This window comes from Pongo pygmaeus, chromosome 13 (assembly GCF_028885625.2).
Source record: "Pongo pygmaeus isolate AG05252 chromosome 13, NHGRI_mPonPyg2-v2.0_pri, whole genome shotgun sequence".
Classification (NCBI taxonomy): Eukaryota; Metazoa; Chordata; class Mammalia; order Primates; family Hominidae; genus Pongo; species Pongo pygmaeus.
The window spans coordinates 86,676,580-86,702,609 of NC_072386.2; the positions used below are offsets into that span (position 1 = coordinate 86,676,580).

A 26,030-nucleotide genomic window follows, 5' to 3' on the forward strand; every position below is an offset into this window, starting at 1 on the left:
CCCTCTGCTGGTGATAATGTAAAATGACTCAGCCACTTTGGAAAAGTGAAGCATTTCCTCAAAAGGTTAAACACAGAGTGACCACATGACCCAGCGATTCTACTCCTAGGTAAATAACTGAGAGAAATGAAAACATATATCTGCACAAAAACTTGTACCAAATGTTTATAGCAGCATTCTTTACAATAGCCAAAAAGTGGAAACCATCTAAATGTCCATCAACTGATGAACTAAGAAATAAAATGTGGTCTATTCATACAAAAGAATATTATTCAGCAATAAAAAAGGACTGAAGTACTAATACATGCTATAACATAGATGAAACTTGAAAACATGGTGTTAAGTGGAAAAAGTCAAAAACAGAAATCCACATCTTATATTTGTTACATTAAAAGTCCAGAATACGGCCAGGCCTAGTGGTTCATGCCTGTAATCCCAGCACTTGGGGAGGCTGAGGCAGGCAGATCACCTGAGGTCAGGGGCTCAAGAACAGCCTGGCCAACATGGTGAAACCCTGTCTCTACTAAAAATACAAAAAAATTGGCCGGGCGTGGTGGTGCACCCCTGTAATCCCAGCTACTTGGGAGGCTGAGGCAGGAGAATCGCTCGAACCCAGGAGGTGGAGGTTGCAGTGAGCTGAGATTGCACCATTGCACTCCAGCCTGGGCGACAGAGTGAGACTCCATCTCAATAAATAAATAAATAAATAAATAAATAAATAAATAAAATAAAAGTCCAGAATAAGCAAGTCAATGGAGACAGAAAATACGTCAGTGGTTACCTAAGGCTGGGGGGTTCGGGTATGGAATGTGGAGTGACTGCTAATGGCTATTGTGTTTCCATGTGGGTGACAAAAATATTCTAAAATTGCTCTAAAGTTGAATGTGATTATGGTTACACAACTCTGTGACTATACTAAAAACAACTGAATTGTATACTTTAAATGGGTGAATCACACAGTATGTGAATTAAAGTATAAAAAGAAGTTGAAACATCACAACAAGAAAATGCGCATACAAGGATGGATGTTGTTATAAGGTTTTGTGGGGTTGTTTGTTTGTTTGTTCGTTTTTTGAGACAGGGTCTCACTCTGTTGCCCAGACTGGAGTGACGTGATCTCAGCTCATGCAGCCTCCATTTCCTGGGCTCAAGAGAGATCCTCTAGCCTGAGCCTCCCAGGTAGCTGGGACCACAGGTGTGCACCACCACACCTGGCTAATTTTTTAATTTTTATAGAGAAGGGGTCTCACTATGTCTCAAGCTGGTCTCAAATTCCTGGGCTCAAGCAATTATCCTGCCTTGGCCTCCCAAAGTGATGGGATTACAGGTGTGAGCCACTGTGCCCAGCCTATAAGATTTTTAAAATCAGAAAACACCTAAATGTACATAAAAAAGGGATGGTAAAATAAATTATGTTCGGTACTATGAACAAATATTAAGCAAACATTATAAATCATCTTTGGAATAGCTACTATCACGAGGAAATATGCTTTAATCTTAAGAGGAAAGGCAGAATATAAAATCTACACTTAGACTCACAAGCACACACACATGAAAATTATAAAAGGAAATTCACAATCAGTGAAGAGTGGTTCATTCTGGATGGTAGGATAATGCTGGGATTTCTATTTTCTGATATTTTTCTGGTAGTTTTTCTATTTTCTACACTGTATATCTAATTAGGAAAATGTTTTTTTAAAGATTTTTAAAAGACAGTTTATTTCCACAACTTACTGGAGATTTATAGACTATAAGAGCTGAACAAAAAAGGATAAAAATCATGTATAAAACCTTCTAATTTTACTGATGAGGTAACCAGAGCCCAAAGAGGCTAAGGGGCTTGGCGCCTCCTCAGTCACCTTGCCAGAGCCTGTGAAACTGAAACAGGTCCTTTCCTCCTCTCGCCTCCTTTTCTTTCTTTCTTAGCGACCCTGCGCCTTACACACACACATGCGCGCGCGCACACACACAAAGAAGCTCAAAAAATTGAGATTTCTTTCCCCAAATTAGCCTCTGTTCTAACATTTCTACCAGATTAGGTAGGAAAGACCCAACAGCTTCTCTCCCAGAACGTTAGAGGGCAGTAGCGAGTCAGGCCCCGCTGAGCCCGCCGCACCGTGGATGAACTATAGTGAGGACAATCATCTCTCTTGGCATGAGAAGCACAAGAAACTGATTAAAATTGGCCCTGGACTCTTCAGCTTTCTCTGGTAAGCCCTGGCTTACAGAGTCTTTGAAGTGGGGTGCTCTGGTTCCCATCCACAAGAGCAAGAAAGGGATGACACCCCAGGGAGCTGCCCCAGCAACAGCTGCCAATACTTCTTGGAGCAGCAGCCCATAATCACCTCATTTTCCTGCTCCCAGTGCCATCCGAAAGGGACTCTGCGGCCTTCGGCTTCCTGGGAGGTAGCACAGATGGAAGGCTGCAAGGACGCAGAGGGAACACGTCTATCAAAACGGCCGGCTTCTGATGCTGGGCCCTGGGGTCCCAAGCCCTCCAAAGATAAGAGAATCAGGCAAGAAACAAGAGCCCAGTACTCTTCCGCAGAAACAAAAGGTCAGTGAAACTTGGCAGGCCTCCCTGTTCCTGAATGATTCCCAGAGGATAGTAAATTTGGAAAGTGGTCAGTGTTGAAATCCAGACATATGGGCCTGGCTGCAGAAGCCTGGCTCCCCTCCTGTTGCCTCCACAACATGTGAGAGTGAAATATACAGAGTTGAGGACACGGCGTTCATCCCTTGCCATTAATTTCGATTAAATAAACTTAGCCCAGACCTAGGGCTCTACTGTTCTGCTTTAGCCAAGGTGTGTGGGAAACGCCAGCTCTGCCACTCACTGGTCAAGTGAACCCACACACGTGTTAAGTTTTCTATGCCTCAGTTTCCTCATCTGTGCAATGAAGGCAATACTAATAGTACCTACTTCTTCAGTTGTTATGAGGCTTTACATAGTCCCTGACTACAATTAGTGTTTAATGAATGATAGCTATTATCTACTACTAATGATGATGAGGATAAAGATCTTAAAATATGGAGTTTTTCTGCCCTCATTTCGTAAGAAGTCAGTTCAACGTCTTGGGGCCTTTACTGTTAGGAAATTCTCTCTTACTTTAAGAACCCTCAAGAAGCTTGTTGGACAACCGTGCAAATCAACCTAGGATTATTACACTAGAAAACCCCTGTATCACACATCTAAAATTTACCTCTAAATATCTGCCCCAGGCCATTTAAGCTGAAGTGTGTCTCTGTTCTCGCCTAAGGTGCTGGTTGTAGAAGTTGTTCTTGAAAGGCCAATTCACCAGGGTTTGATTGGAAGGTTCTAGAAACACAGTGTCTACACTTTTATAAGTCGCTCTAGTGCCAGTGGAAAGGCCAAGTAATTCATCATAATAGGTAGATGCTAGGACAAACACTTACACTAAGATGGATGAATGGAGAATACATTTTCTAGAGATGAGCATGACAATATCCACCATTCCATCGGACACTCTTCCCATGGCAGGTTTTGCATCTTCTCCCATTGAATCTGGGAGGGCTTGGGCACAATGCCACGTGACTTCCAGGGGTAAGTCATACAGGACAGTACAGCTTCCTCCCAATTTTCTTTGGGATGCTCATTCTTGGAAGGCAGCCACCATGCTTCGAGGAAGACCAAGCAGCCATTCAGAGAGGCCATGCATAGGTGCTTCATGTGACAGCCCCTGCTGGGGTCCCAGCCAACAACTCCCTCAATCTCCTGACAAGTAAGGATGCAGTCCTTCAGATAATTCTAGACCTAGGGCTGGACACATCACTCCATGTGTCCCCAGCACCCCAAGAGTTGGAGACCCTCAGAAACCTCATTTCTAGTTACCAACTCCTGCATTAGAGCAAGGGTTTTTTAAACATTTTGAGTATCCTATCATATGTTTTTGTTTTTACCAACAGTCTTACATAGAACCTCAAATATAAATAAAATAGATAAAGCTGGTGTTGCATTCATTGATATGGGTCGGGAGGAGACCAGAAACTGGCCTGATGTAACTGTTGCCTGACATCTTCCTCTGTTCAATGTGAAAGGTAAATAAATCTTGGGACCCCAAAATCCCTAAGCCAATGGGACAAGTCAAGCTGGGAGCTGCGTCAGGTAAACCTACCTCCCATTTTATTCCTAAATAAGATGACTACAAAGAAAAAAAGCTACAGACCTCCTTTGCAATTTGCCCACTAGGAAATTCCTTGTGTGTCCCAAGATCTTTACCCTAAAATGGTTCTGTAGAATTTTATCCTGACAATGTAAATTGATCACTTATCTTCACAGGATGGAGAGAAAGGACAAAACTCAAAGTCATCTCTCTGCTCACCTGAGACAAGTGCACATCTGATTGCTTCCTCTGATGTAAAAAACCAGAGTCACTGAGCTAGACAAGGCATAAGTGACTATTCCTCTACCCCCTCCCACATGTGAATTGTGTATTTGGTGAAAGGCTGATCAAAGACTCAAAAGAATGCAACCGCTTGTCTCTTATCTGGCCATACTTTTGCAAAATTTCTTCCTCTTTCCCCAATATTCTCCCTTTAAATATTGAAGCCTTCAAAATCATCATTGGAGAAAGGCACAAACTTGCCTCCCAGGTGCATGTTGTTAACCTTGGCAAAATAAACTTTCTAAATGATTGAGATCTGTCTCAGACACTTTTTGGTTCACACCAATTTCCTGGGTCCTTCAGGAACCCTGTTTGAGAACAGGTGAGCACTTCAGGATGACAGCACAGATTGGCACCACAACTTTCCCAGAGATCTTCAGACTCAAGTAAAGTGGCAAAAAATGTGTATTCTATGCCTCTGTGACCCCAGCCCCCTCCATCTTCGGCAGACTAGGTTGAAGTGCTGGTCTGCTCCTCTGGACCTCTTCAGCCAGCATGGGACTGGTTAGGAAAAGGTTGTGCTGGACTCCTCACCGCCCGGCTACCTGACCTTGGTGTTGAGCTTCAGATACGCCACATAGTGTGTCAGGAGCAGCCTTTGGAAGGCACCGCTGTAGAAGGCCCAGGCTGGGATCAGGCTCAGAAAGCCCGCCTTAAACAGAGAGAAGCATCAGTGTCGGGGAGGAAGAAATAACAAGTACCTCAGTTCATCTTTGTGGTCTTTAAAAATATTTTTTTCTGACTACTAAAGTGGAGCCCCAGAACCTTTTATGTAATTGATAAAGTTTAAAGGTCTTGTGGCACTTTCTCAGCACACAAGGTTTTCTCAGACACCAAAGGAGCCAGTCCTTTTACACTCCTTTGGACGACCTAGTAGGATCAGCCCTAAGGAATTTTTTTTTTCTTTGAGACAAGGTCTTGCTCTGTCGTCCAGGGTGGAGTGCAGTGGCATGATCACAACTTACTGCAGCCTCAACCTCCTGGGCTCAAGGGATCCTCCCACTTCAGCCTCTTGAGTAGCTGGTACCATAAGAGTGTGTCACCATGCCTGGCTAATTTTTTCTTTTTTTTTTCTTTTTCAGAGACAGGGTCTCACTATGTTGCCCAGGCTGTTCTCAAACTCCTGGACTTAAGTGATCCTCCTGCTTTGGCCTCCCAAAGTGTTGGGATTACAGGTGTGAGCCACCGTGCCCGGTCCGGAAATTCTAAATGAAGAGAACTCTGTGTTAACTACCTCCCTGACTTACTTTTTCTCTTAGTGAGTATGTCCCCACTTGTCTTCAAGTCCTTTCTACCAAGCTTCTGTTAAAATGAGGATCCTGGGCCAGGCATGGTGGCTCACACCTGTAATCTCAGCACTTTGGGAGGCCAAGGCAGGTGGATCACTTGAGGTCAGGAGTTCGAGACCAGCCTGGCCAACATGGTGAAACCCTGTCTCTACTAAAAGACAAAAATTAGCCAGACATGGTGGCGCATGCCTGTAGTCTCAGCTACTCGGGAGGCTGAGGCAGGAGAATCGCTTGAACCCAGGAGGTAGAGGTTGCATTGAGCTGAGATCACACCATTGCACTCCAGCCTGGGTGACAGAGCGAGAGTCTGTCACAAATAAATAAATAAATAAAATGAGGATCCAGGAGAGAATCAGAAATGCTTTCCATCATTTGGCACAACTCCAAGGCATAGTGGGCACTAAGGAAATACGTGAAGCCTGGATGAATGGAAGTCAGTCACAGAAAGGTATAGATTATCGACATGCAGCACTTGCTTTTCAAAAAGGGGGAAGCCTTCAGTTCAATGTATTTCAGGCTGTAGGTACAGGCCTTGAAAGATTCCTTGCCACCAAATTGCAACTGTGTCTTGCACAGTTCTGGGGTCCAGGACCCCATATGCAATCATTTTGTTCACACCATAACTTTATTAATCCAACATGCCTCAATCTACCTATTCCCTACAGAACAACAGGATTCCAACCAGAGGAAAACTTGAGCTTTTAGGGGAGCTGTTCATGTTTTGCCAGCCAGCTCAGATCCTCAGATCTCTGCATTCCTCTGAGATATTTGAAGACAAGAGACTAATGACAGCTTCTGGGAGCCCAAAGCTGACCTCTCCTCCCACTAGCCACGTCGCTGAATCAACACAACTTCTTCCTCAAGAACTTCATTTTTCTCTCCGAGCTTTCTTATCTCACAGCAAAATCAAGCCCTTTCAGTAGCTCTGTCTTGAACTAAATGTTTTGCCATAGTGAGGTCAGCCATAAAGAAAATAAGCAAAATAAATTACAATTCCAGCCCCCTTTAAAAAGTCCTAAAAGAGTCCCTCTTCCATCTCCATCTTTGTCTACCCCTTCCCAGCCTGGAAGGGCCATGTAGGAGCCAGAAAAGGCTGTGGCCCCGACAAAAGCGGACTTAAATTCTAGCTTCACCATTACCAGCTGGGTGGCCATGGGCCAGCTGTTGCAGCTCTGAGCTTTGTTTTCCTCCATTGTAAAAGGGCGACTCTAAGACCTATCTCACAAGATTATTAGGACAACTAAGTGAGGCAACATGCATGAAGCCTCCAAGCACGACAGGGTCTCTGTAGGTAGGGGTTCCATTCCTGCCTCAGTTCCAGCCCCATGCTCCCTGTGGGTGGAGGGCATGCTATCTTTGCCTGGCCTCTTGGAAATAAAAGGGTCGCTTATTTACCATTTGATTCTACATGATTGTCTCTCTCTTTAGATACAATCAGCTTTCTAAATCCTGGAAAACTCGAAATTGGCTTTAATAATTAAGGTATTTTCATTTATTTTCTCTCCTGTTTCACCAGATACAAAAACTCCTTTTCCTGGTCTGTTCTTTGCAACTGTTTGCCTGAAGAAATTAGAATCTGTTATCTAAGAAATTAAAAGGAAAGGTCAAGAAAATATTCAGGCCGGGCACAGTGGCTCACACCTGTAATCCTAGCACTTTGGGAGGCCAAAGCGGGAGGATAGCTGGAGCCCAGGAGTTCAAGACCAGTCTGGGCAACAAAGTGAGCCCCAGTCTCTACCAAAAAAAAATTGAAACATTAGCTGGATGTAGTGGCATGTGCCTATAGTCCCAGCTACTGTGGAGGCTGAGGTGGGAGGATCCCTTGAGCCCAGGAGTTCAAAGAGGCTGCAGTGAGTTGTGATCCTGCACTGCACTCCAGCCTGGGCAACATGGCTATGTCAAAATTAAACAAAATATTCAACTTTGACCATGTGTCAAGATAAAATAAAATTTTATTCTATTTTTATAAAAATAAAATGTTTATTTTTCTACAAGGAAACATTTTTCAGATGCTGATGAGTTCTGTTTAAGCCATCAGCATCCTGGAGGACTAAGGTCACAGAGTCCTCCTGAAGGTGGAAGGGACGCCATCCCAACTGGAGAGGGCTAAGCTGTGACACCGAGAAAGTGCACAAGAAATTTGTAGTTTTAGCTGGGCTTGGTGGCTCACACCTGTAACCCCAGCACTTTGGGAGGTCAAGGCAGGCAGATCACCTGAGGCCAAGAGTTGGAGACCAACCTGGCCAACATGGTGAAACCCTGTCTCTACTAAAAATACAAAAATTAGCCAGTTGTGGCAGAGAGCACCTGTAATCCCAGCTACTCAGGAGGCTGAGGCAGGAGAATCGCTGGGACCTGGGAGGTGGAGGCTGCAGTGAGCCAAGATCGCACCAGTGCACTCCAGCCTGGGCAACAGCTAGACTCCATCTCAAAAAAAAAAAAAAAATCTGTAATTTTTCTTTCCTGGAGATAGTGGGAAGTGGGAGGAGAGAAAAAGAAAGGCATGGTCAGAAGTGTGTCCTCTGTCGGATGTGAGCTCTGGCCTAGGCTGGGGGCTGAAGGATAAGGCCTGGCACATGAAGGATGGAGAACTGTGATTCATGAGTAAGGGTGGCACTGAGGGCAAAGAAGGGGCCATGGCCCCCTCTCCTCTGGGGTCCAACCACAGGAAATTATCTCAGCATGGTGAGACAGGTGCTGAGATTTGGTTTTCCCAGCTTCCTTCAGGTCCACGTTGGTGCTGATGTAGAGATAGCAGCCAGAGGTCTATGTGGATCAAAGCTGCAGATGGACCTTGGGCCTGTAGCTGGAGGGGGATGTTTGGCAGAGTACAGCAGTCTGCTGCCCTCAGTAGCTGGGGAGACCTTGTCAGGGTATCCACTGGCCAAGTCAAAAGGACAGAAAGGTTCATCTCCCTCATCCTCGACAGACATAAACTTCAGCAAGGTGAACAGCCACCCAGGACACTAGCCCACACACATGGAAGGATCGTCATGGACCACAGGGCATCCTTTCCCAGCGCCACCTAGTGAGAGGCGCAGGAAGAAGGGAGCTTCCAGGGAAGACTGAACACTTCTCCCCTAAATAACAGACTAAGAGTACATTTCCTAAATGGCCAGTTGAGATGACTAGATCAAACTCAGTTTAGACTCATTGGACATTCGATGAATTTTCCTGCAGCAAGTAGTGATCTGGGAAAAGACCAGATCAGCAACAGAAAAAAGAAAGACCTTATATCCTCTCTGCATGTCTGCTTTGTAGTGTGAGTTACATTGGTGATTCTGCACATTGTTGAGGTTCTACATAAAAATAGCAAGTAATTGAGAAAGTTCAATATGTCTTGCCAGAGTCTTCTTTAAGTCCCAGCAGATAAAGGAATGCTTTGGGAGACTTCAGCGCATGGAGCCATGAATCCTTCTACCATCCATGAAAGACAGAGAGAGAGATCCAGTTCCCACAGTAGAAAAGCCAGTGAGACAGAGGAGGAAGTTGACAGATGACGGGTAAGTAAGGAAACCCCATCTAACTTTCTTCGGTGGGACTGGAGTCACAGCTATGCCAATGTTATGTTTGTTTCAGTATTAGTGAGCAATACTCAAGTCTACCTTTGTTTCATGTTTGTGTTTGTTTTTAAAAGCAGCCCAGGAGTGGTAAGAGCCTCTTCTGCCATATGCTGGATCTGTGGCATGCTGGAGCTGGCTTGTACTCACTCATAAGAGCCCACTGCGATCATTCTCATTAAACTAACACAGAAACAGAAAACCAAACACTACATGTTCTCACTCATAAGTGGGAGTTGAACAATGAGAACACATGGACACAGGGAGGGGAACATCACACACCGGGGCCTGTCGGAGGATGGGGGGCAAAGGGAGAGAGAGCATTAGGACAAATACCTAGCACACGCAGGGCTTAAAACCTAGATGATGGGTTGATAGGTGCAGCAAACCACCATGGCACATGTATACCTATGTAACAAACCTGCACGTTTTGCACGTGCATCCTGGAACTTAAAGTAAAATAAAAATGAAAACTAAAAAAAGAGCCCTGCGTGCACCATGCACTCCTCAATTCATGCACACAGCGTCATGTCGGTGGCTGAAACTCAGCCATGCTGGAAGTATTTATACCATGGAAGTCAAATGCTACACATCAAAGTGGTTTGTGTTTGTTTTGTTTTTTTCCCTGGAGAGCTGACAGCTAAACACTGACTGGAATAGAGGGTCAAAAGAAGACAGCAGCCCCCACGTGGAAGCGCCATATATCTTGGTCTTCCCTGCCCAACAGCTCCTGGGAGCCACCTTACTTTCTGAGGGGAGGAGGGAGGCAGCCAAGAATGAGACTTGCCAACTTCAGGGTTATCTAGAGGCTGAGCTCCCAGGCTCTGGCTTCTCCCCGCCTCGCCACATAGTCCTTGTCCCTGGCTATATTAACACATCAATGAGTGCTCCAGCAGCAAGGAAGAGCTAGCCCAGCCCTGCCAGGGCCACCTGCATGTCCTCCCTCCCTGGCTTCAAGAAAAGGAGAAGTTATCAATTACCAAGATCTCATGGGCAAGGCAGCCACAGGTTTCACCTCCAATTGTGACATAATTCAATGACTCTTTGACAAACTCATCAGCAGTCTTGGTTATCACATTGGTATTTAGATACTTTGTCATTGCAGTCGAGACAGCATATGGGGTCAGCACCTACAACAGGAAACAAAGACCATGGCACAGAAGCAATCCACCCCAGGAAGAAGACTCTGAGAAATTAACACTCGAGTCCCCATCCCACCATTTCCCGACCCTTCTCTTCCTAGGCAAAGTTTTAAGATCTTCAGTGGAAAAAGGCACAGTACTGGCACAGAGCTGGGAATCAGAAATTTGGTTTCTCAAGATGAGAACCTACCCAGTCAACCTCAGGTGGCCCAAATGCCCTGCCCAACACACAGTGTGAATGGGAAGAACTCGGGTCTCTCTCTCAGAACCGAGTTACAAGACAGCAAATAAAAATACAGGATGTCCAGTTAAATTTGAAGTTCAGACAAACAATGAAAACCACTTCAGCACAATCGTGTCCCAAGTATTGCATGGGACATACTCATACTGAAAACTATTCATAGGCATCTGAAATTCAAATTTAACTGGAGGTCCTGTATTTAATCTGGCAACTCTATCTCAGAAGTTTGTTTCTAATACATATAACCAAAGTTGGAGCAACTGAAAGCACTCTGGATTCCCACTTTCACACTTCAGTTAGGAACAAAGAGTAGCACACACCTCATAACCTTTTCCTGTTGTGGTAAGAAAAACAATCACACATTGTGCCCTAAAAACCCAACACCATGTTTCCACCTGTGGGCTAACCACATTGTGGCCTGGCATGGGGATTCATAATGGGGTTTTATTACCTTATTCCTAGAACAAAGGGTTTGGCATCTTTAGAAAGAAAAAAGGCTGGCATGGTGACTCATGCCTGTAATCCCAGCATGTTGGGAGGCCAAGGCAGGACGATTGCTTGAGCCCAGGAGTGCGAGACCAGCCTGAGCAACATGGCAAAACCTCAACTCCATTAAAAATAGAAAAATTAGTCAGGCACGGTGGCACATGCCTGTAGTCCTAGCTACTTAGGAGGCTGAGGCAGGAGGATCCACTGAACCTGGAAGGCAGAGGTTACAGTGAGCCAAGATCGTGCCACTACACTCCAGCCTGGGCTACATCAGAGTGAAACCCTGTCAAAAAAAAAAAAAGAAAAAAAGAAAAGAAAAAGAAAAAAAGAAGGAAAGAAAGAAAAGAAAAAGTAAAAAAAAAAAAATCCGCAAAAGTTTTATAGGTTTTATTTTTCTCCACATCACATTTGGAATTACATTATTTCATAATTGAACCCAATTATGAGTCAGTTAATCCAAATGAGCAGGTTCCTATGGAAATTGAAGCATGATTAATTTGTATAACACTTTTCTTCCAAGGATCTCAAAGTGTTACTCTTTGAGAAATATAAGGAGTGTGCTTTCTCCACCACAGTTTCCAGATAGGGAAGTAATGATAAGTATTTTCATTCTTAAGTGATTTTGGGTTGACAAAACACCTGTATGTACAAAATAGGGGCTCAATAAATATTGTTTAAACATATGTACTTATTTCTTCGTTAGATCTTTACTATAACCCAGAGATATAAGCAGGGATTATAAGCCCCTTTTTATGGATGGGAAAACTGAGGCTCACAGAGTTTAAACAAGCTGACCAGGATCACTCAGATGATAAGTGGTAGAGCTGTGATGAAATTCAAACCCAACTCCACAGTACATACTTTTTCATTCATTCAGCGAGTATTTATTAATTCAGCGAGTATTTACTGAGTGTGCGTTCGGAGAGGCCAATTGGTTTTTGAAACATCACAGTCTTTTCACTTTCTCCTCCTTGCTAGAAGAGCACCTCCAAGTTCTCTGCATCAGGGAAGGGACAAGGGACACCATTTCCCCACCCACATCTCCTTCTGACCCTGCTGCTCCATGGTACCCACTACCTCGGCAGCTGTGTCCCAAGGATCAAGATAAGATGCTGCTGAGGGTCACATGGCTAGGAAGCAGGTGGCTGCGATGATCATTCATGTTTAGAAATCACCAAGGATTCTTGGTTCCTTCTTCTTCCAGACACATGCATAATAGAATTGCACTTCCTGGCCCCCTGTGGCTGTGTAGGACCATGCAACCAGAGTTAGCCAGTGATTTATGAACAGAGGTGACATGTGTCATCTCTGGGCCAGAGCATTTCATTGTCAAAGCAGGACCCACTAGAACTTCCCACTCCTTTTCCTCTGGCATGTCGGCTGCTCCATCACCCTGGGGCCCTGTGTCAGCACAGTGAGCCAATGTCTTCCGTGAACCCACAGTGGATGTGTCACGTGAATGCAAAATAGGACTTTGTTGTTTTAAGCCATTGAGATTTTAGGGGTTATTTTTTACTGCAGCAAACTTAGCCCAGACAGAGTTGCAGCATTACAAAAGGGAAACCCCAGCTTCAGCTGGGAGTGGGAGCACAGAGACCCCAGCATGGAAGCAGGACCTTCTGATGGGTCAGACGGCTTCTGCATGGCAGAGAAAGGGACTGTGACCCGGTGGCAAAGCTGTTACAACCACTCACTATGGCTCAGAAATGATATTATTGGCCAAATTCCTACCATTAACTCATATCTGCCTACTTAATAAGCTTTACCCTGTAGCTGGTTAGTTTATAGGAACAGCCGCCTAAAATACTCTCACTGGATATTTTAATTGAAAATCAGTGTGTGCAGCAGTAATTTCCAAGATATAATTTTGAGTGTGCCTTTCTCCATTTCTAATAGTATATCATAAAACTTCTTCCCACACAACAATAACAAAACAAAACAAAAACTCTGTTTATTCTACATTCCAGAAACTACCTAACTCTAACTCTGTTGCTGAACCAAGCACAAATAAATCACTGACACTTTAGGGATCACATTGCTCAGCCTGCAGCAGGCAGTGCCAGCCCAGCTCTGCCTAGGTGAGGACAGGTCATCTCCACGACATAGGTGGAAGGGAAGCAGAGTGCCTCCTCCTCACCTGCTCGAGAACCAGAATGTGGGGACCTCTGTGGCCCATCACAGAAGGACCCCACCCCTGGTGACTAGCCCCTCCCCTCGTTCAAACTTGGATCAAGTGCCCAGTTTTGTTTTGTTTGCTTCTTCTCCAGAATTCCTCCCACATAAGCCTGTGTCCTGTACCGGGGTCAGAGAGGAAAAGCCACAACCAACCCTAACGTCTGCTCTGATGAAGCATCAGATAGCAAGAAGGTCCACAGCATTTCTGAGCAGCCACTCCCCTCCCCTATTTCCTCCTCCAGCACCCAGGGCACGGGGGAGGGCAACAGGAGCCACAGCAGCAGGTGGGACTGAGGCACCCCAAAAGCCCACGTGGCGTCCCCAGCTCATCTTCCTGCTGACTACACGTGCGCAGCCAGACCCACAGGAGGCAGTGGCCCCAGCTGCGGGAGGTCCAGAGTAACCCTTCTCAAGGACTCACAGCCGCCCACCTCACCTGGATGATGACAAAGACTCCACAGCTGCCCACCTCACCTGGATGATGACTTCTTTTGCTTTATATTCCTCTTGCAGGGCCTTGGAAAATGCGCACACAAATGCCTGGAGCAAGAAGGAGAGACACCTGAGGCCCCAGAGTGAGCTCCCTCGTCAGAGCCAACTTCCTCTGACTTCAAGGGGCACTGCAGAGACACTACCTGCTAGACTTTAAAATAGAGTGGGGAACTCTGGGTACGGAGGTTATGGAGTTTCAGCTGCACAGGGTGAATATGTTCTGGAGATCTACTATACTGCATGGTGACAAAAGCTAACAATCATAGACCACATACCTGAAAATTGCTAAGCAAGTAGATCTCAGGGGTCCTCACCATAAAAAAAAAACCGGTAAGTATGTGAGGTCATGGATACGTTAATTCGCTTGATTTGATCATTTCACAACATATACATATATCAAAATATCACCTTGCATACTATAAATAGACACAATTTTTATTTGTCAAATACGCCTTAATAAAGCTGGAGAGTGGAGCAGAAAGAGGGTAAGGGAAAAAATGAACCAGCTTGCCTTGATGGGAGTTAGCACTTCATCCCCCGGTCTGGGAAGAGGACCTCCCACTCAGCAGGAAAGTCTGTTTTGGGATAAATCCATCCCTAGGGCCACTGCATAGATTAACCTCCCTTGTACAGCACCCCCTCCTCCTCAGGCTGTTTTTATGACTAGGGCATGGGGACACCAGGCTAGATCTCCCAGTCTGGAAGGAAGCTACAGTGTCATTTGTCAGCAGGAAGATGGCAAAGGCTCTCAGAGGAGGTGAATGGGGCTGGCATCCCCAGAGGCTGGCCAAGCTGTGCACCGCAGGGCTTCGTGTGCCCAGAGCAGGTGCTTTATTCTAATTTCCTCTTGGACTTCCCAGTGACTAGCTCAGCCCTGCACATAAGAGAGCGTCTCCGGGCAAACCTTTCCAACAACTTGCCAGATGATCAAAGGAAATTGCCAACTGGGAGAAATAAGAGGAAGAAGGAAGAGACTTGGAAGTCAAGACATCACTCACCTTGGAAGCTGAGTACATGGAGTAGAGAGGCCAAGGAAACAGGGCTATCCCGGAAGAAATGTTCAGGATGAGACCTTTCCGCCTGAAAGGCAAAGAAGCAAAGTTCCCATGGCTTTGTTGCCCTACCCGACCTTGAGTACAAAGAAAACAAAGGGGACCCTGTGAACACTGCCAGACTCGGCCCTTTCTAGGCTTCCGCAAGTGCTACGGGCTCAGCTTCTAGGAATGGTAAGTGAACTTTCCCTACCTTTCCCTGGAGGGGGCCACACAGCGATGTCTGAACTTCCCCTACCTTCCCCTGGAGGGCACCACACAGCGATGTCTGAATTCCTGCCGCACAGTGATGCCACCTGGCAGTCATGTGACATCACATAATGTGAGGGGCTTGCTCCTGGAAACAGAGGCTGTGCTACAACTGAGGTCTCTCCACCAAAATACTGATAACCAGCTCAGCTCAGGATTTAAGGGGAGAGAATCCTTCTCCCTTAAATGTGACCACATGAGCTGCCGGTCCCTTTGGACTCAGGACCCACAGCAGGACAGATGTCACACGGTGGAATATTGTCTTGGATAGAATTTCACAGTCCAGGACCTGCTCACACAGATACCCTATGCAAGTCTCCAGGAGCCTTACTTGTCCTTTTGAAATTCAGTATTCTTAATCCTTCCCAATTAAACGGATTCAATGGAGGGGCAGGGGACAAGAAACTGCAAATTAGAATCCAAGGCCAAGCCCCTTCTTCCTCTAGGGAAGATAAGCTATCAAGCATTTGCTTTTAATGAACACACCTGAGAAAAACCAACTCACAAATGGGCATTGGAATAGGGTGACATAAATATGGAATAAGTGGAGGAGCTGACACAGCAGCAATTTTCACACTAAATCGGAGTATTCTCTCTGACAAAAGCTGAAATTCCTAACAAAGAGATGGTCCTGATCTCGGGCCAACTTCTGAAGTTTTCTTTTACACTCAACATTAGTTAATTTTTCTTTAATCCAGTGTGTGCTGAAACTGCCGTTCTCTTCCTCCCTCCGATGTGTGTTACATTTGACCTTCACATAAGCTTGTCTATTTGCAGAGCTGGCCTGGCCCAGAATGTTATGTTTTTTTTTCCCATAATCACTGTGTGCTTTCATCATAGCTGTTATCGTTTGTTAAAGCACAGCCAGATGGACTCTGTGTCCCCAGTCCCTGAGTTAGCTGACCGCCAGGGCAGGGAGGCCATGTTGCTCCACACCTTTTTGAAGAAGGCCTTACCTTGATTCCATATGTTTCAGAATTAGCTGTGTCATCTACAAGAGAAGGCCAAAGGTAAGCCCGACAAGGAACTAAGTAGTAGTGCAAGGGGGCAGGATGGAAACAGGGAAGGGAGCGCGGGAGGAAGCTGGGAAAGAGCCTCATCTTCTCAGATGGGCTTGAAAATTCCTGGCACTCATTGGAGGTCACTCTGGCCACATTAGAGTCTGGCTGGAACCCACAGGAGCCAACCTAGACAAATGACAGGCTGCTCTGGGGCCTCTGGTTTCTTCCCCCTAAAGCTAATGTCTTCCTGGAAAATGAGGGCAGTGAAAAATTGGGGGAATTGGCTTATAGCTGTGGGACCAACACTGAGGTTCCCATGATACTCTTCATTCTGTGGGACAGGCAAAAGTGGACCGGCCATGAGTTGGAATTGGGGAACTACGGGGAAACCTAACAAGACTCTGTAGAGAGAAGGACACCTCTCTGAATCAACAGCAACCGCTTACGCAGCCTGCAGCTAGGCTGTGAAATAGCTCTGTGGACACAGCGCATGGCCACTCCTGTGTATTGGAATTACAAGAGCCTTGAGAGGCCCCTTCCCCTCCCAGCCTAGAGACCCCTGAAAAGGTCTTCCCTGCCATTTCAGGAGCCTAAAAGAACTTTTTGTTTCAAAATTACAAGGTACACATTTTACAAATGAAGGAAGAGGCAACCCCATGGACTGAAATGTTCTCTGAGGTAGAATTGACGCAATCAGGCCTGGCAGGCCTGGAGCAGATCCTGAATGCAGCAGGTTTGAGACAAGGGACCCAAGTGAAAGGAGAGGGGTGGAGACATCAAGGCACCTGGGGACCGGAAGACACAGGCTGCCCATTTCTCCATGCTGTCCAGGGGCCCTGCAGCAGCTCCTCAGAGGTGCCCGCTCCCAGGCCAGGCCCCAGCCTGTCTCAGAGCCTCCAGGGAACGTCTTCTCTGCTGGGGGGCCAGAGGGCCAGGGGGCCAGGGCAGTGGAGGGGGTGGGGCTCTCTAGCACCACTGGGCTGCCTCTGCAACACTGGATTTTAGGGAAGAAGAGGGAGGATGAGGGCCGAGTTAGTGTCAGCCCGCTTTCCGTGAATGACTTCCTAGGGATATTATATGAGCCTTGTCAGCCAGCATCCACATTGCCTCAAAGCCTCCCAAATGAACTCACTAGCCCTGTTGGCTGAATGATCCCAATTAGAGAGACAACACTGAATCTTGTGGGTCCCTGCCTCAAGGCTTCCAATATTCAGTTTCTTATTCCACCTTCCCTTTGCCCTCAAACGCATATTCTCCCATCCCTGCCCCAAAAGAGAACTCGACCATCTCCAGATGGCTTCTTTAAAATAGTGCAGCTTCACCAGTCATGCTTCTAACCAGCACGGTTCACTGGGGCATGGTATACTTAGAAGCTAAACTTCAATTTATTTTCTTTGTTACTTAGGGAACTTAGTGTCTATTAATATATAATTTTTTTAAACAAATCAAAGCATTTCTCTGCTAAAGGAGTCAGAGGGTTGTCAAGTGCATTTGAGAAATGCCTATGATCAAACAGCCCAAGACTAAAAGGTCAGTTGTAAAATAACGTGAAAGACTTCAGTGATAAGGCTGCAGATGACAGACATATAAAACTCATAATTACATCAGCTGGGGACTCCAAAAAGCCATCCATTGCTAAGCACAAAAAGATGTGTGTACCCAATAGCAACTGAGCAGGAAACCATAAAATACCAGCATGCTTACAGAAAAACAACCAAATAGTTATTGTCAGCCCAAATTATTCACCTGAAAAAAAAATTTTTTTTGTCTACTCTGCCTCCATTTCCCCTCCTTATCTTAACAGCAACCTGGCTTTCTTTGGGAAATCTGTCCTCCCCTACTGCCAGTCCACGTTGTTCAGATGGGTGAGACTGAGCCTTCTGCTACTCTCCAACCAGGGTCCCAGCTCCTTGAAATCAGGAATCAGACTTTACTCATCACTGCAGTCCCACTGACCTTCCAGAGCTGCCATATACAGCTGTGAATGTTGTGTACTGAGCAAGGTGTGGGGTTAGTGCAGGTGGGAAGCTCAGAGCTCACTCACAAGCCACGTGCCCTAGTAGAGGAAGAGGGCTTTATCCCCAGAGGAAGGGGAAACACGTCATTCACACAAAATCCTCGTCTACTCACCAAGTCAGGCAGCCACAAGCTGTGACCATTCTTAAACAGTACCTTTCTCTAAATTGTCTACATAGGATAGCTTTGAGGGACTCGTGCTATACATCTTTGTACAGCTGACCCTTATCAAAGAACTTGAATGCTGAATGGTGCCTAAGACATCTCTTGATCCACAGCCATTTTTTTTTTCTTTTGGAGACAGAGTCTTGCTCTGTCGCCCAGGCTGGACTGCAATGGCACAGTCTCGGCTCACTGCAACCTCTGCCTCCCCAGTTCAGGCGATTCTCCTGCCTCAGCCTCTTGAGTAGCTGAGATTACAGGTGCCTGCCACCATGCCTGGCTAATTTTTGCATTTTTTAGTAGAGACAGGGTTTCACCATGTTGGACAGGACGGTCTCCAACTCCTGACCTCAGGTGATCCACCTCGGCCTCCCAAAATGCTGGGATTACAGGCATGAGCCACCGCGCCCAGCTGATCCACAGCCTTTTAATAGCAGATGCAGAATGTCAAGTTCAAGGAGGCTACATAACTTGTCCAATGCTGTCCAACTAATTAGTAGCTGTGCTGGGACCAGAACACAGATGAATTTGAGCTTTGATTCAACAAATATTTATTGAACAACAAAAGTCCAGAAAATCCAAGACACACCCTCCGTCAGTTTTCCAGAGTGAGCTTTCCTCTATCTACAAAGCCTAAAATTAGAGGAAGATACTAATTTTTTTTAGAGTTGCCTTGGAATCCTGAATACGTTTCAGCATCATCGAGCTTAGTATGTTCTGACGTGTGACAAAACTGAAAGCAGAAATAGAATTCAGATACAAGGGAGAGTTGAATCTATTACTGTATTTTCTAGATGAAAAACAGAACAAGACAATTACAAGACCACGACATGGCCTCTCAACTAAGTGTGGTTCGATTTCAAAGAATCCTGCTTCTACAGTGGATGGGCACAATTCTCCTGAGTTGCCAAATTTCAACAGTTACTACATGTTAATGCATTTCGCACATATATTGATCACATACCTTGACTACGGAGGTGATGTTACAATGGATGAGGCTCTGTAATAAATAATCACAACCACACATCAGCCGGATGATTAAAGAAATTCTCCTGGAAAGTAGTTGGTGCTAAAGAACCATGAAGTGGGCCAAAGTGCATGTCTGAACGGTTTCATCACTCACCCTGCAAATTAGGCTCATAACTGCCTTCCAGCAAGCATGCACTAGCATCAAGAAACATCTGACTCCCATTCTGTCATTCTGTACCTACGTCATCTTGACTAGACGTCAATTAAGAGTTTCCTGGAAAACTTGGAACTATGTTCCTGGAGGAATATAAATACGGTTTTTCAAAGGGAGCTACTCCATTCCCAGCTGGAGGAAGAGGGGTTAGCCTATGTGAGTCTAGGAGAACAGAAAGGCAAATGGTTGTATAATATAAGGTAGAAGTTCTGGGCTATGGAGGGCAGGTAAAGAAACCACTAGAATCACCCAAGATAAAGAGAAAGGACAAGAGGACAGACACAGACACTAGCACAAACAGACACACACAGGCAGAGGAGCAACCCTGGAACTTGCTGCATGGAGAGACATAGATTTGTGCCAGAAACACAGTGTGGGAGACAGAGCCCACACAGGAGATGTGTGGTCCAGAGAGGAGTTCAGGAGTTTGGTGAGGATGTGCAGCAGCGCCCAAGCAGTCTGGCATTATCATCCAGTGCAGCAGACTCGGGGCTTACACAGGACGATGGGATACCTGCAGAAGTGGGGAATGGAAGCATGAGAGCCTGTTCAGATTGGTGTAGCCCTAATGACTCCAAAGGTCAGGGCCTAAGGAAGGGTCAACAAATTGTGCCTTCAAAAACTGTTAAATGCGGCCGGGCACAGTGGTTCACGCCTGTCATCTCAGCACCTTGGGAGGTCGAGCCAGGCGGATTACCTGAGGTCAGGCGTTCGAGACTAGCCTGACCAACATGGTGAAACCCTTTCTCTACTAAAAATACAAAAATTAGCTGGGCGTGGTGGTAGGCGCCTGTAGTCCCAGCTACTCAGGAGGCTGAGGCAGGAGAATCGCTTGAACCCGGGAGGTGGAGGTTGCAGTGAGCCGAGATCATGTCACCGCACTCCAGCCTGGGCGACAGAGGGAGACTCCATCTCAAAAAGAAAAAAAAAGAACTGTTAAATCCATTAAAAATGTACTCCCAACCAACAATGGCAGTCATGGATCTGAGCCAAGTTTACCGAACTTACAATCCTGCCAGCCATAGAATTTGTGTCATGTACTTCCCTCACACTGAAAGTTAAACAAATCTTAGTACCTGGGAAGACAGAGAAAGCCAAAGAGCTGGTCTTCTCCCATATATGTTTACAGCTGCAAATGTGTTAGGCAGAATTACCCTTTATAAAGTGGAGTGCAGCACCCCAGAAGAATAGGACAATGGACAGGTAAGTTTTGATGTGCAGAGGAGGAAGATGTCCATATCCTAGAGATATCGTGAAAAGTGGTACTCTTGACTGTGGATCAAGTGCTAAGGTGAAGAGAAAAGGGGGCCTCAATACATACAGTCCAGGATTTCGGCCAGATGCACGCTTCCATCACGCCTTCCCAGGCCTGACTCATTACCCAGCCAGGGGACCCAGAACCTGGGTGAGAGGAATCTATACACAGAAGAGCACAAGTCTACCTGGATTTCATCTGGTGCATTCAGGAAATGGCTTGGGAGAAGGTTTGGAAGCATTCCGACATTGTTGACTGGCAGAAAGAAGCAAAACAAAAACGTGTCAGAAGATCAGGTGGGAGATTTTCCCAAAGAAACATGTACAAACAGATTGACATGTAAGGTTGTTCATCGCAGCGTGATTTGATAACGGTGAGGAAACTGGGGGGAAATTTTTGTCCAGTAATAGGAGACACCTTCAATGAATCATGGGGTTGTCATATATTGGAATGCAGTGTAGTCATTAAAAACTATGGCTGGGCTGCTTACATGGGAGAACATGCATGATGTAAGTTTTTTTTAAATATATGACAAAACAGCACATACATATAATTCCAGTTTTGAAAATATGTGTGTTTAGGATTAGAAAAATATGCACCAAAATGCTATCTCAGAATATTGGGATTTTAAGAGATTCATATTTATTTTATCAGCCTGTCTATTCTTTCCAATTTTTCTGCAATGATATGCTGTACACTTTCATATGTAAAAATGTAATTATTTCTAAAATTCAGCAGAAGGTTTAGAAATCCAATTTGACTTTCTTCTATATATACTATAAACACTGCACTGTGCACGTGGCCATAAAGTACCTTGTCTGTAAATCATTACAGAAATAAATATTATCTTGTTTTCTGAATAAGAAAGAGAGTCAATTCTCAACTAACTGTACTGTTTCATGGATCAATCACAGCAATGTTTGCTTGCTAAACTAATTCCTTTAGGCCAATGTTTCTGGGATTCTTTTTCTGCCAAATGTCAACGTCAGTTCCATAAAAGAAAATTCATTTTAATATTAGAAAATATAGTTGGTCCGGCCAGGTGCAGTGGCTCACACCTGTAATCCCAACACTTTGGGAGGCCAAGGCGGGTGGATCACGAGGTCAGGAGTTTGAGACCAGCCTGGCCAATATGGTGAAACCCTGTCTTTACTAAAAATACAAAAATTAGCTGGGCATGGTAGCGGGCGCCTGTAGTCCCAGCTGCTTGGGAGACTGAGGCAGGAGAATCGCTTGAACCTGGGAGACAGAGGTTGCAGTGAGCTGGGATCACACCACTGCACTCCAGCCTGGGTGACAGAGCGAGACTCCGTCTCAAAAAAAAAAAAAGAAAATATAGTTGGGGGTTGAAATATGAAATATGTATGTTTGATACATTCCAAACCAATATATAAATTTTTTTATTCAGTAATGCCTCTAGAAGAAGTGTGCTTTGATATTCAACTTAATGGGACAGCTTAAAATACAGTCATGGTTTGAGTACAAATCACCATGAAATAATCAAATGTCACTAATCAGTGTCAGGTTATTTCACTGATGTATGACAACAAGCTTTGCATCTTGCAATTTACTCACCTAAAATTCCAATTTCTAAGCCTGTAAGTTTTTCTTTAATATGCTCATAGATGTCATCTTTTGTAAAATCTGCTTGTATAATCTTCACACTCCTCCCTGTAGTCCGCTCTACATGAGAGACAACAGTTTTTTTTAATGAACAGGGATCCAAATGCCCCCTCGCCCATGAAGTTTCCCCCAATGCTCCTGTATTACCTGAGCAGACATTGAAGAGGACAGCCCATTGCCCCAAATAAAAATGGAACATGGCTCTGGGTAAATGTTGGGAGTGCTAAGATTGGTGAATGGTGGTTCCTACATGTCTCTAAGAGTTACTGCAGGGACACGTATATGCATTAAGATAGATTTACTGCAGCAGTTCTCAAAGTGGAGTCCACAAACCACAGCATCAGGGTTACAGGGAAACTTGTCAGAAATGCAAATTCTCGGGCTCTACCCCAGACCTACTGCGTCAGAAACTCTGTGGGTGGAGCCCAGCCAGCCACCTGCTTAACACACCTCCGAGAGACTCTGCTGCTTGCTCAAGTTCGAGACCCCGGACTGACAGCTGTAAAAGCAAGGTCTGACACTGCCTCTGCTCACAAGTGTCAAGTCTCCTCCACACAGACCCAGCAACTCTTTGTATTTGTCCAATGCTTTAGCATTCACAGAGCATTTACACACACAATGTCTTATGGTCATCGTCCCTACAACCTTCTAAAGTAGGCATTATGACTTTCATTTTCCAGAGGAGAAAATGAAGGCTCAGAGAAGCTAACTGATGTAGCCAAGACCATCCACTCTCTGGTCACTCCACATTCAATGCGCTCCCCACTACTCTGTGTTAACTTGCCTTCTGCGGGAGTTTTCCGTCAGATGTGAAAGCTACAGAGTTTACCAGTGGCTTGGTGAGCTGCTTTGCTTTGGAGTTAGCCAGTATTTGTGGGCCAAGCAATCTTGAGGCATAGTTTGGGGGTGGACAATGCTTTCAGTCCAAAGACACTACTTGCTTTTCAAAAGGATGATAAAAAGTACATTTCAGCATTGTGAGGCAAACACTGAAGAATGTCTCGGTCCTAGTCAAAGTTACTTCTGATATCCAGACACAGAACAAAAGCAGAATTCATGGGTTCAAGGGCACTGTGCTTCACAGTGTGACTGCACAGCCCACACCTCCCACACCCATCTCCTGTCCCAAATCTCCCCCAGGGAAACAAGGCTTACCCCTGACAGCACACCATAGTCTTCACAAGTCTCCATAACTAAAGTCTCATCCCTTTGAGTTAAAGAGTTTGTTAATTATTAAATTAATAATTATTAAAATTCAAAGGTCCCAAAAGAAATATGATTATCATTATTAACAAAAGAACACTTCAGAGCAAATCATCATAATAAAATATTATGATATAAAAGTTGCCTCAGGGTTGTACAGTGTACAACTGCCACATCCTTACATGATGATCCTGGATCAAAACTGTTTCTAAAATCTGACAAACACCAATAAGCATTGTACCTCATCCTCCTGCAAAGAGCAGAGCACAGACATGGGGAAGGGAAGTCCCAAACACCGATCTTGCTTTTGAAGGGAGTGGCAGAAGCAACCAGGCAGCCTGCTGGCTCAAGGATATGCTGTACACTTTCATATGTAAAAATGTAATTATTTTTAAAATTCAGCAATTAGTTAATTAGTTAATTCAGGAATTAGTTTAGCAAATAAACATTGCTGTGATTGATCCATGAAACAGTATAGTTAGTTGAGAATTGACTCTCTTTCTTATTCAGAAAACAGTGTATCATTGCAGAAAAATTGGAAAGCCTGCTCAAGGTTAAGCAGGGCTGATGTAGCAATGAAGGCACCCACCCAAAGGAGAGAGCGGACCTGTTTGTGCCTCAGTTTGTTCCTGCTTCCCCCAGCCCACAGAGCCAGTGTGCACTAAAGCTGACACCTTCTATCCCGCCCTCTGCTTTGTAACCAGGCTCCCCAGGAGAGCTGGTGCCCCAGGCTCTGAGAGCAGATGTGGGGATGCCAAGTACATCAGCTGGCATGGTGGGAGCAGGCTTGGTTGGTGGGCTCCACACACATCTCCCTTATTTGGGGGGTCACTCACCGATCTCTGTGGCAATGGCCTCTAGTTTTTCCAGCGTCCGGCTAATAAGGACAACATTGAGTCCACGTTTTGCTAGCTGAGAGTGGGAGTGAAAAACCAAAAGAGACAAGGAAGGATGATGAGCAGACAGGGAGGACTTGTGTTAAGGTGACTTGGTCCCGAGGCTGTGCACATACTGGCAGGGTGACGTGGTTGCTTCACCTGGGTTTAAGTGTGCAGAATGTGACAAAGCTTTCTGGGCTGGGAACAACACAACCCCAATGGGCCAGGCTAACTAGTACAGCCATCATGATACGAGTTAACACTTGTTGTGTGTTTATTGTGTGCCGGGAACTTTTCTAAGTGCTTTCCTTGTCCAGGCCCACAAACTGAAAGTGCTTCTCTGAAATTCATGGGCTCAGCTATGCATCAGAATTTAAAATACTGGGGACTTTATACTATATCTTATGTAGCAGGGGGTGGGGCAGCATCCCATAATAAAAGCAGTGTTTCTGCCCCAACATTTCTTTTTTGCAATAGAGTCTTGCTCTGTCGCCCAGGCTGGAGTGCAATAGTGTAATCTCGGCTCACTGCAACCTCCACCTCCAGGGTTCAAGCAATTCTCCTGCCTCAGCCTCCCAAGTAGCTGGGATTACAGGCACGCGCCGCCAAGCTCGGCTAATTTTTGTATTTTTAGTGGAGACAGGGTTTCCCCGTGCTGGCCAGGCTGGTCTCCAACTCCTGACCGCATATGATCCGCCCGCCTCAGCCTCCCAAAGTGCTGGGATTTCAGGCCTGAGCCACCGTGCCCGGCCATCTGCTCCGACTTTTGAGCTGCTTCCTATGCACAAGTACATCCTTCTGTGGCTCACTCGACCTGAGACCTTTCTTCCTGTTTTCTGAGTCCCAACAGAAGAGAAAACGGGATGGGGAGCACAGGGTAGAGAGCTGGACGCGTCCCCTGAGATCAGCAGGGCGGCCCTGCAGAGTGGATAACGCCTGGACTCCAGAGGGCTGCGTGACGGGGTGGGGAGCTGTGTGCTTCACACAGAGCAGTCGGAGAGATTCTGCGGGGGACACGTAAACGTGGAGCGCTGGGGGGGTCACAGGCCGCTGGAGATGTGTCTGTACCTAAAACTGCTACCAGTGAGAAAAGTTAGAGATTTCCTGAAAGACGAAAGGAAAAACCAACATTCATTTAAACAGAGACGGATGACATTTGAAGTAGTGACAAAGGCCCCACTTTATTGAAATCTGTCTCTGTGGTTTCAGTCAAATGATTCATACTGTTATTTTCTTTAATTGTGATAAAATACACATAACAAAATCTACCACCTTAACAAAAATGTGGAATACTTTACAAATTTCTGTGTCATCCTTGGGAACTCATGCTAATGTTCTCTGTATGGTTCCAATTTTAGTATATGTGTTGCAGAAACAAGCACTACACTGTTATTTTAAAAAGTTATGTATTATAGGCTGGGCACGGTGGCTCACACCTGTAATCTCAGCACTCTGGGAGGCCAAGGCAGGCAGACCACTTGAGGTCAGGAGTTCAAGACCAGCCTGGCCAACATGGTGAAACCCTGTCTCTACTAAAAACACAAAAAATAAAAAATAAAAATAAATAACTGAGCATGATGGCACACGCCTGTGATCCCAGCTACTCGGGAGGCT

At 45.5% G+C, this 26,030-nt stretch overlaps 1 protein-coding gene and 1 non-coding gene across 7 annotated transcripts in view; both read right to left on the minus strand.

Moving 5' to 3' along the window:
- Positions 1 to 4,793: 4,793 nt before the first annotated feature.
- Positions 4,794 to 26,030, minus strand: part of HSD17B3 (hydroxysteroid 17-beta dehydrogenase 3) — a 69,317-nt gene continuing 48,080 nt past the window's right edge. For 2 of the 6 annotated variants that reach the window (XM_054502498.1, XM_054502499.1), the window contains 8 exons: positions 22,288 to 22,395; positions 20,900 to 20,967; positions 19,239 to 19,274; positions 16,052 to 16,086; positions 14,793 to 14,874; positions 13,777 to 13,842; positions 10,236 to 10,385; positions 4,794 to 5,058 (listed from right to left, as the gene is read on the minus strand). In XM_054502498.1, coding sequence (XP_054358473.1) covers positions 4,948 to 5,058; positions 10,236 to 10,385; positions 13,777 to 13,842; positions 14,793 to 14,874; positions 16,052 to 16,086; positions 19,239 to 19,274; positions 20,900 to 20,967; positions 22,288 to 22,395 — 656 coding nt within the window. In that variant the 3' untranslated portion in view covers positions 4,794 to 4,947. Of the gene's footprint in view, positions 5,059 to 10,235; positions 10,386 to 13,776; positions 13,843 to 14,792; positions 14,875 to 16,051; positions 16,087 to 19,238; positions 19,275 to 20,899; positions 20,968 to 22,287; positions 22,396 to 24,374; positions 24,451 to 26,030 lie in introns of all 6 variants that reach the window. The other 4 variants (XM_054502494.2, XM_054502495.1, XM_054502496.2 and 1 more) reach the window with 4 other exon arrangements.
- On the minus strand, positions 25,695 to 25,798 carry LOC129044867 (U6 spliceosomal RNA). Its single transcript, XR_008504841.1, has one exon. It is a non-coding gene; the product is annotated as a U6 spliceosomal RNA (small nuclear RNA).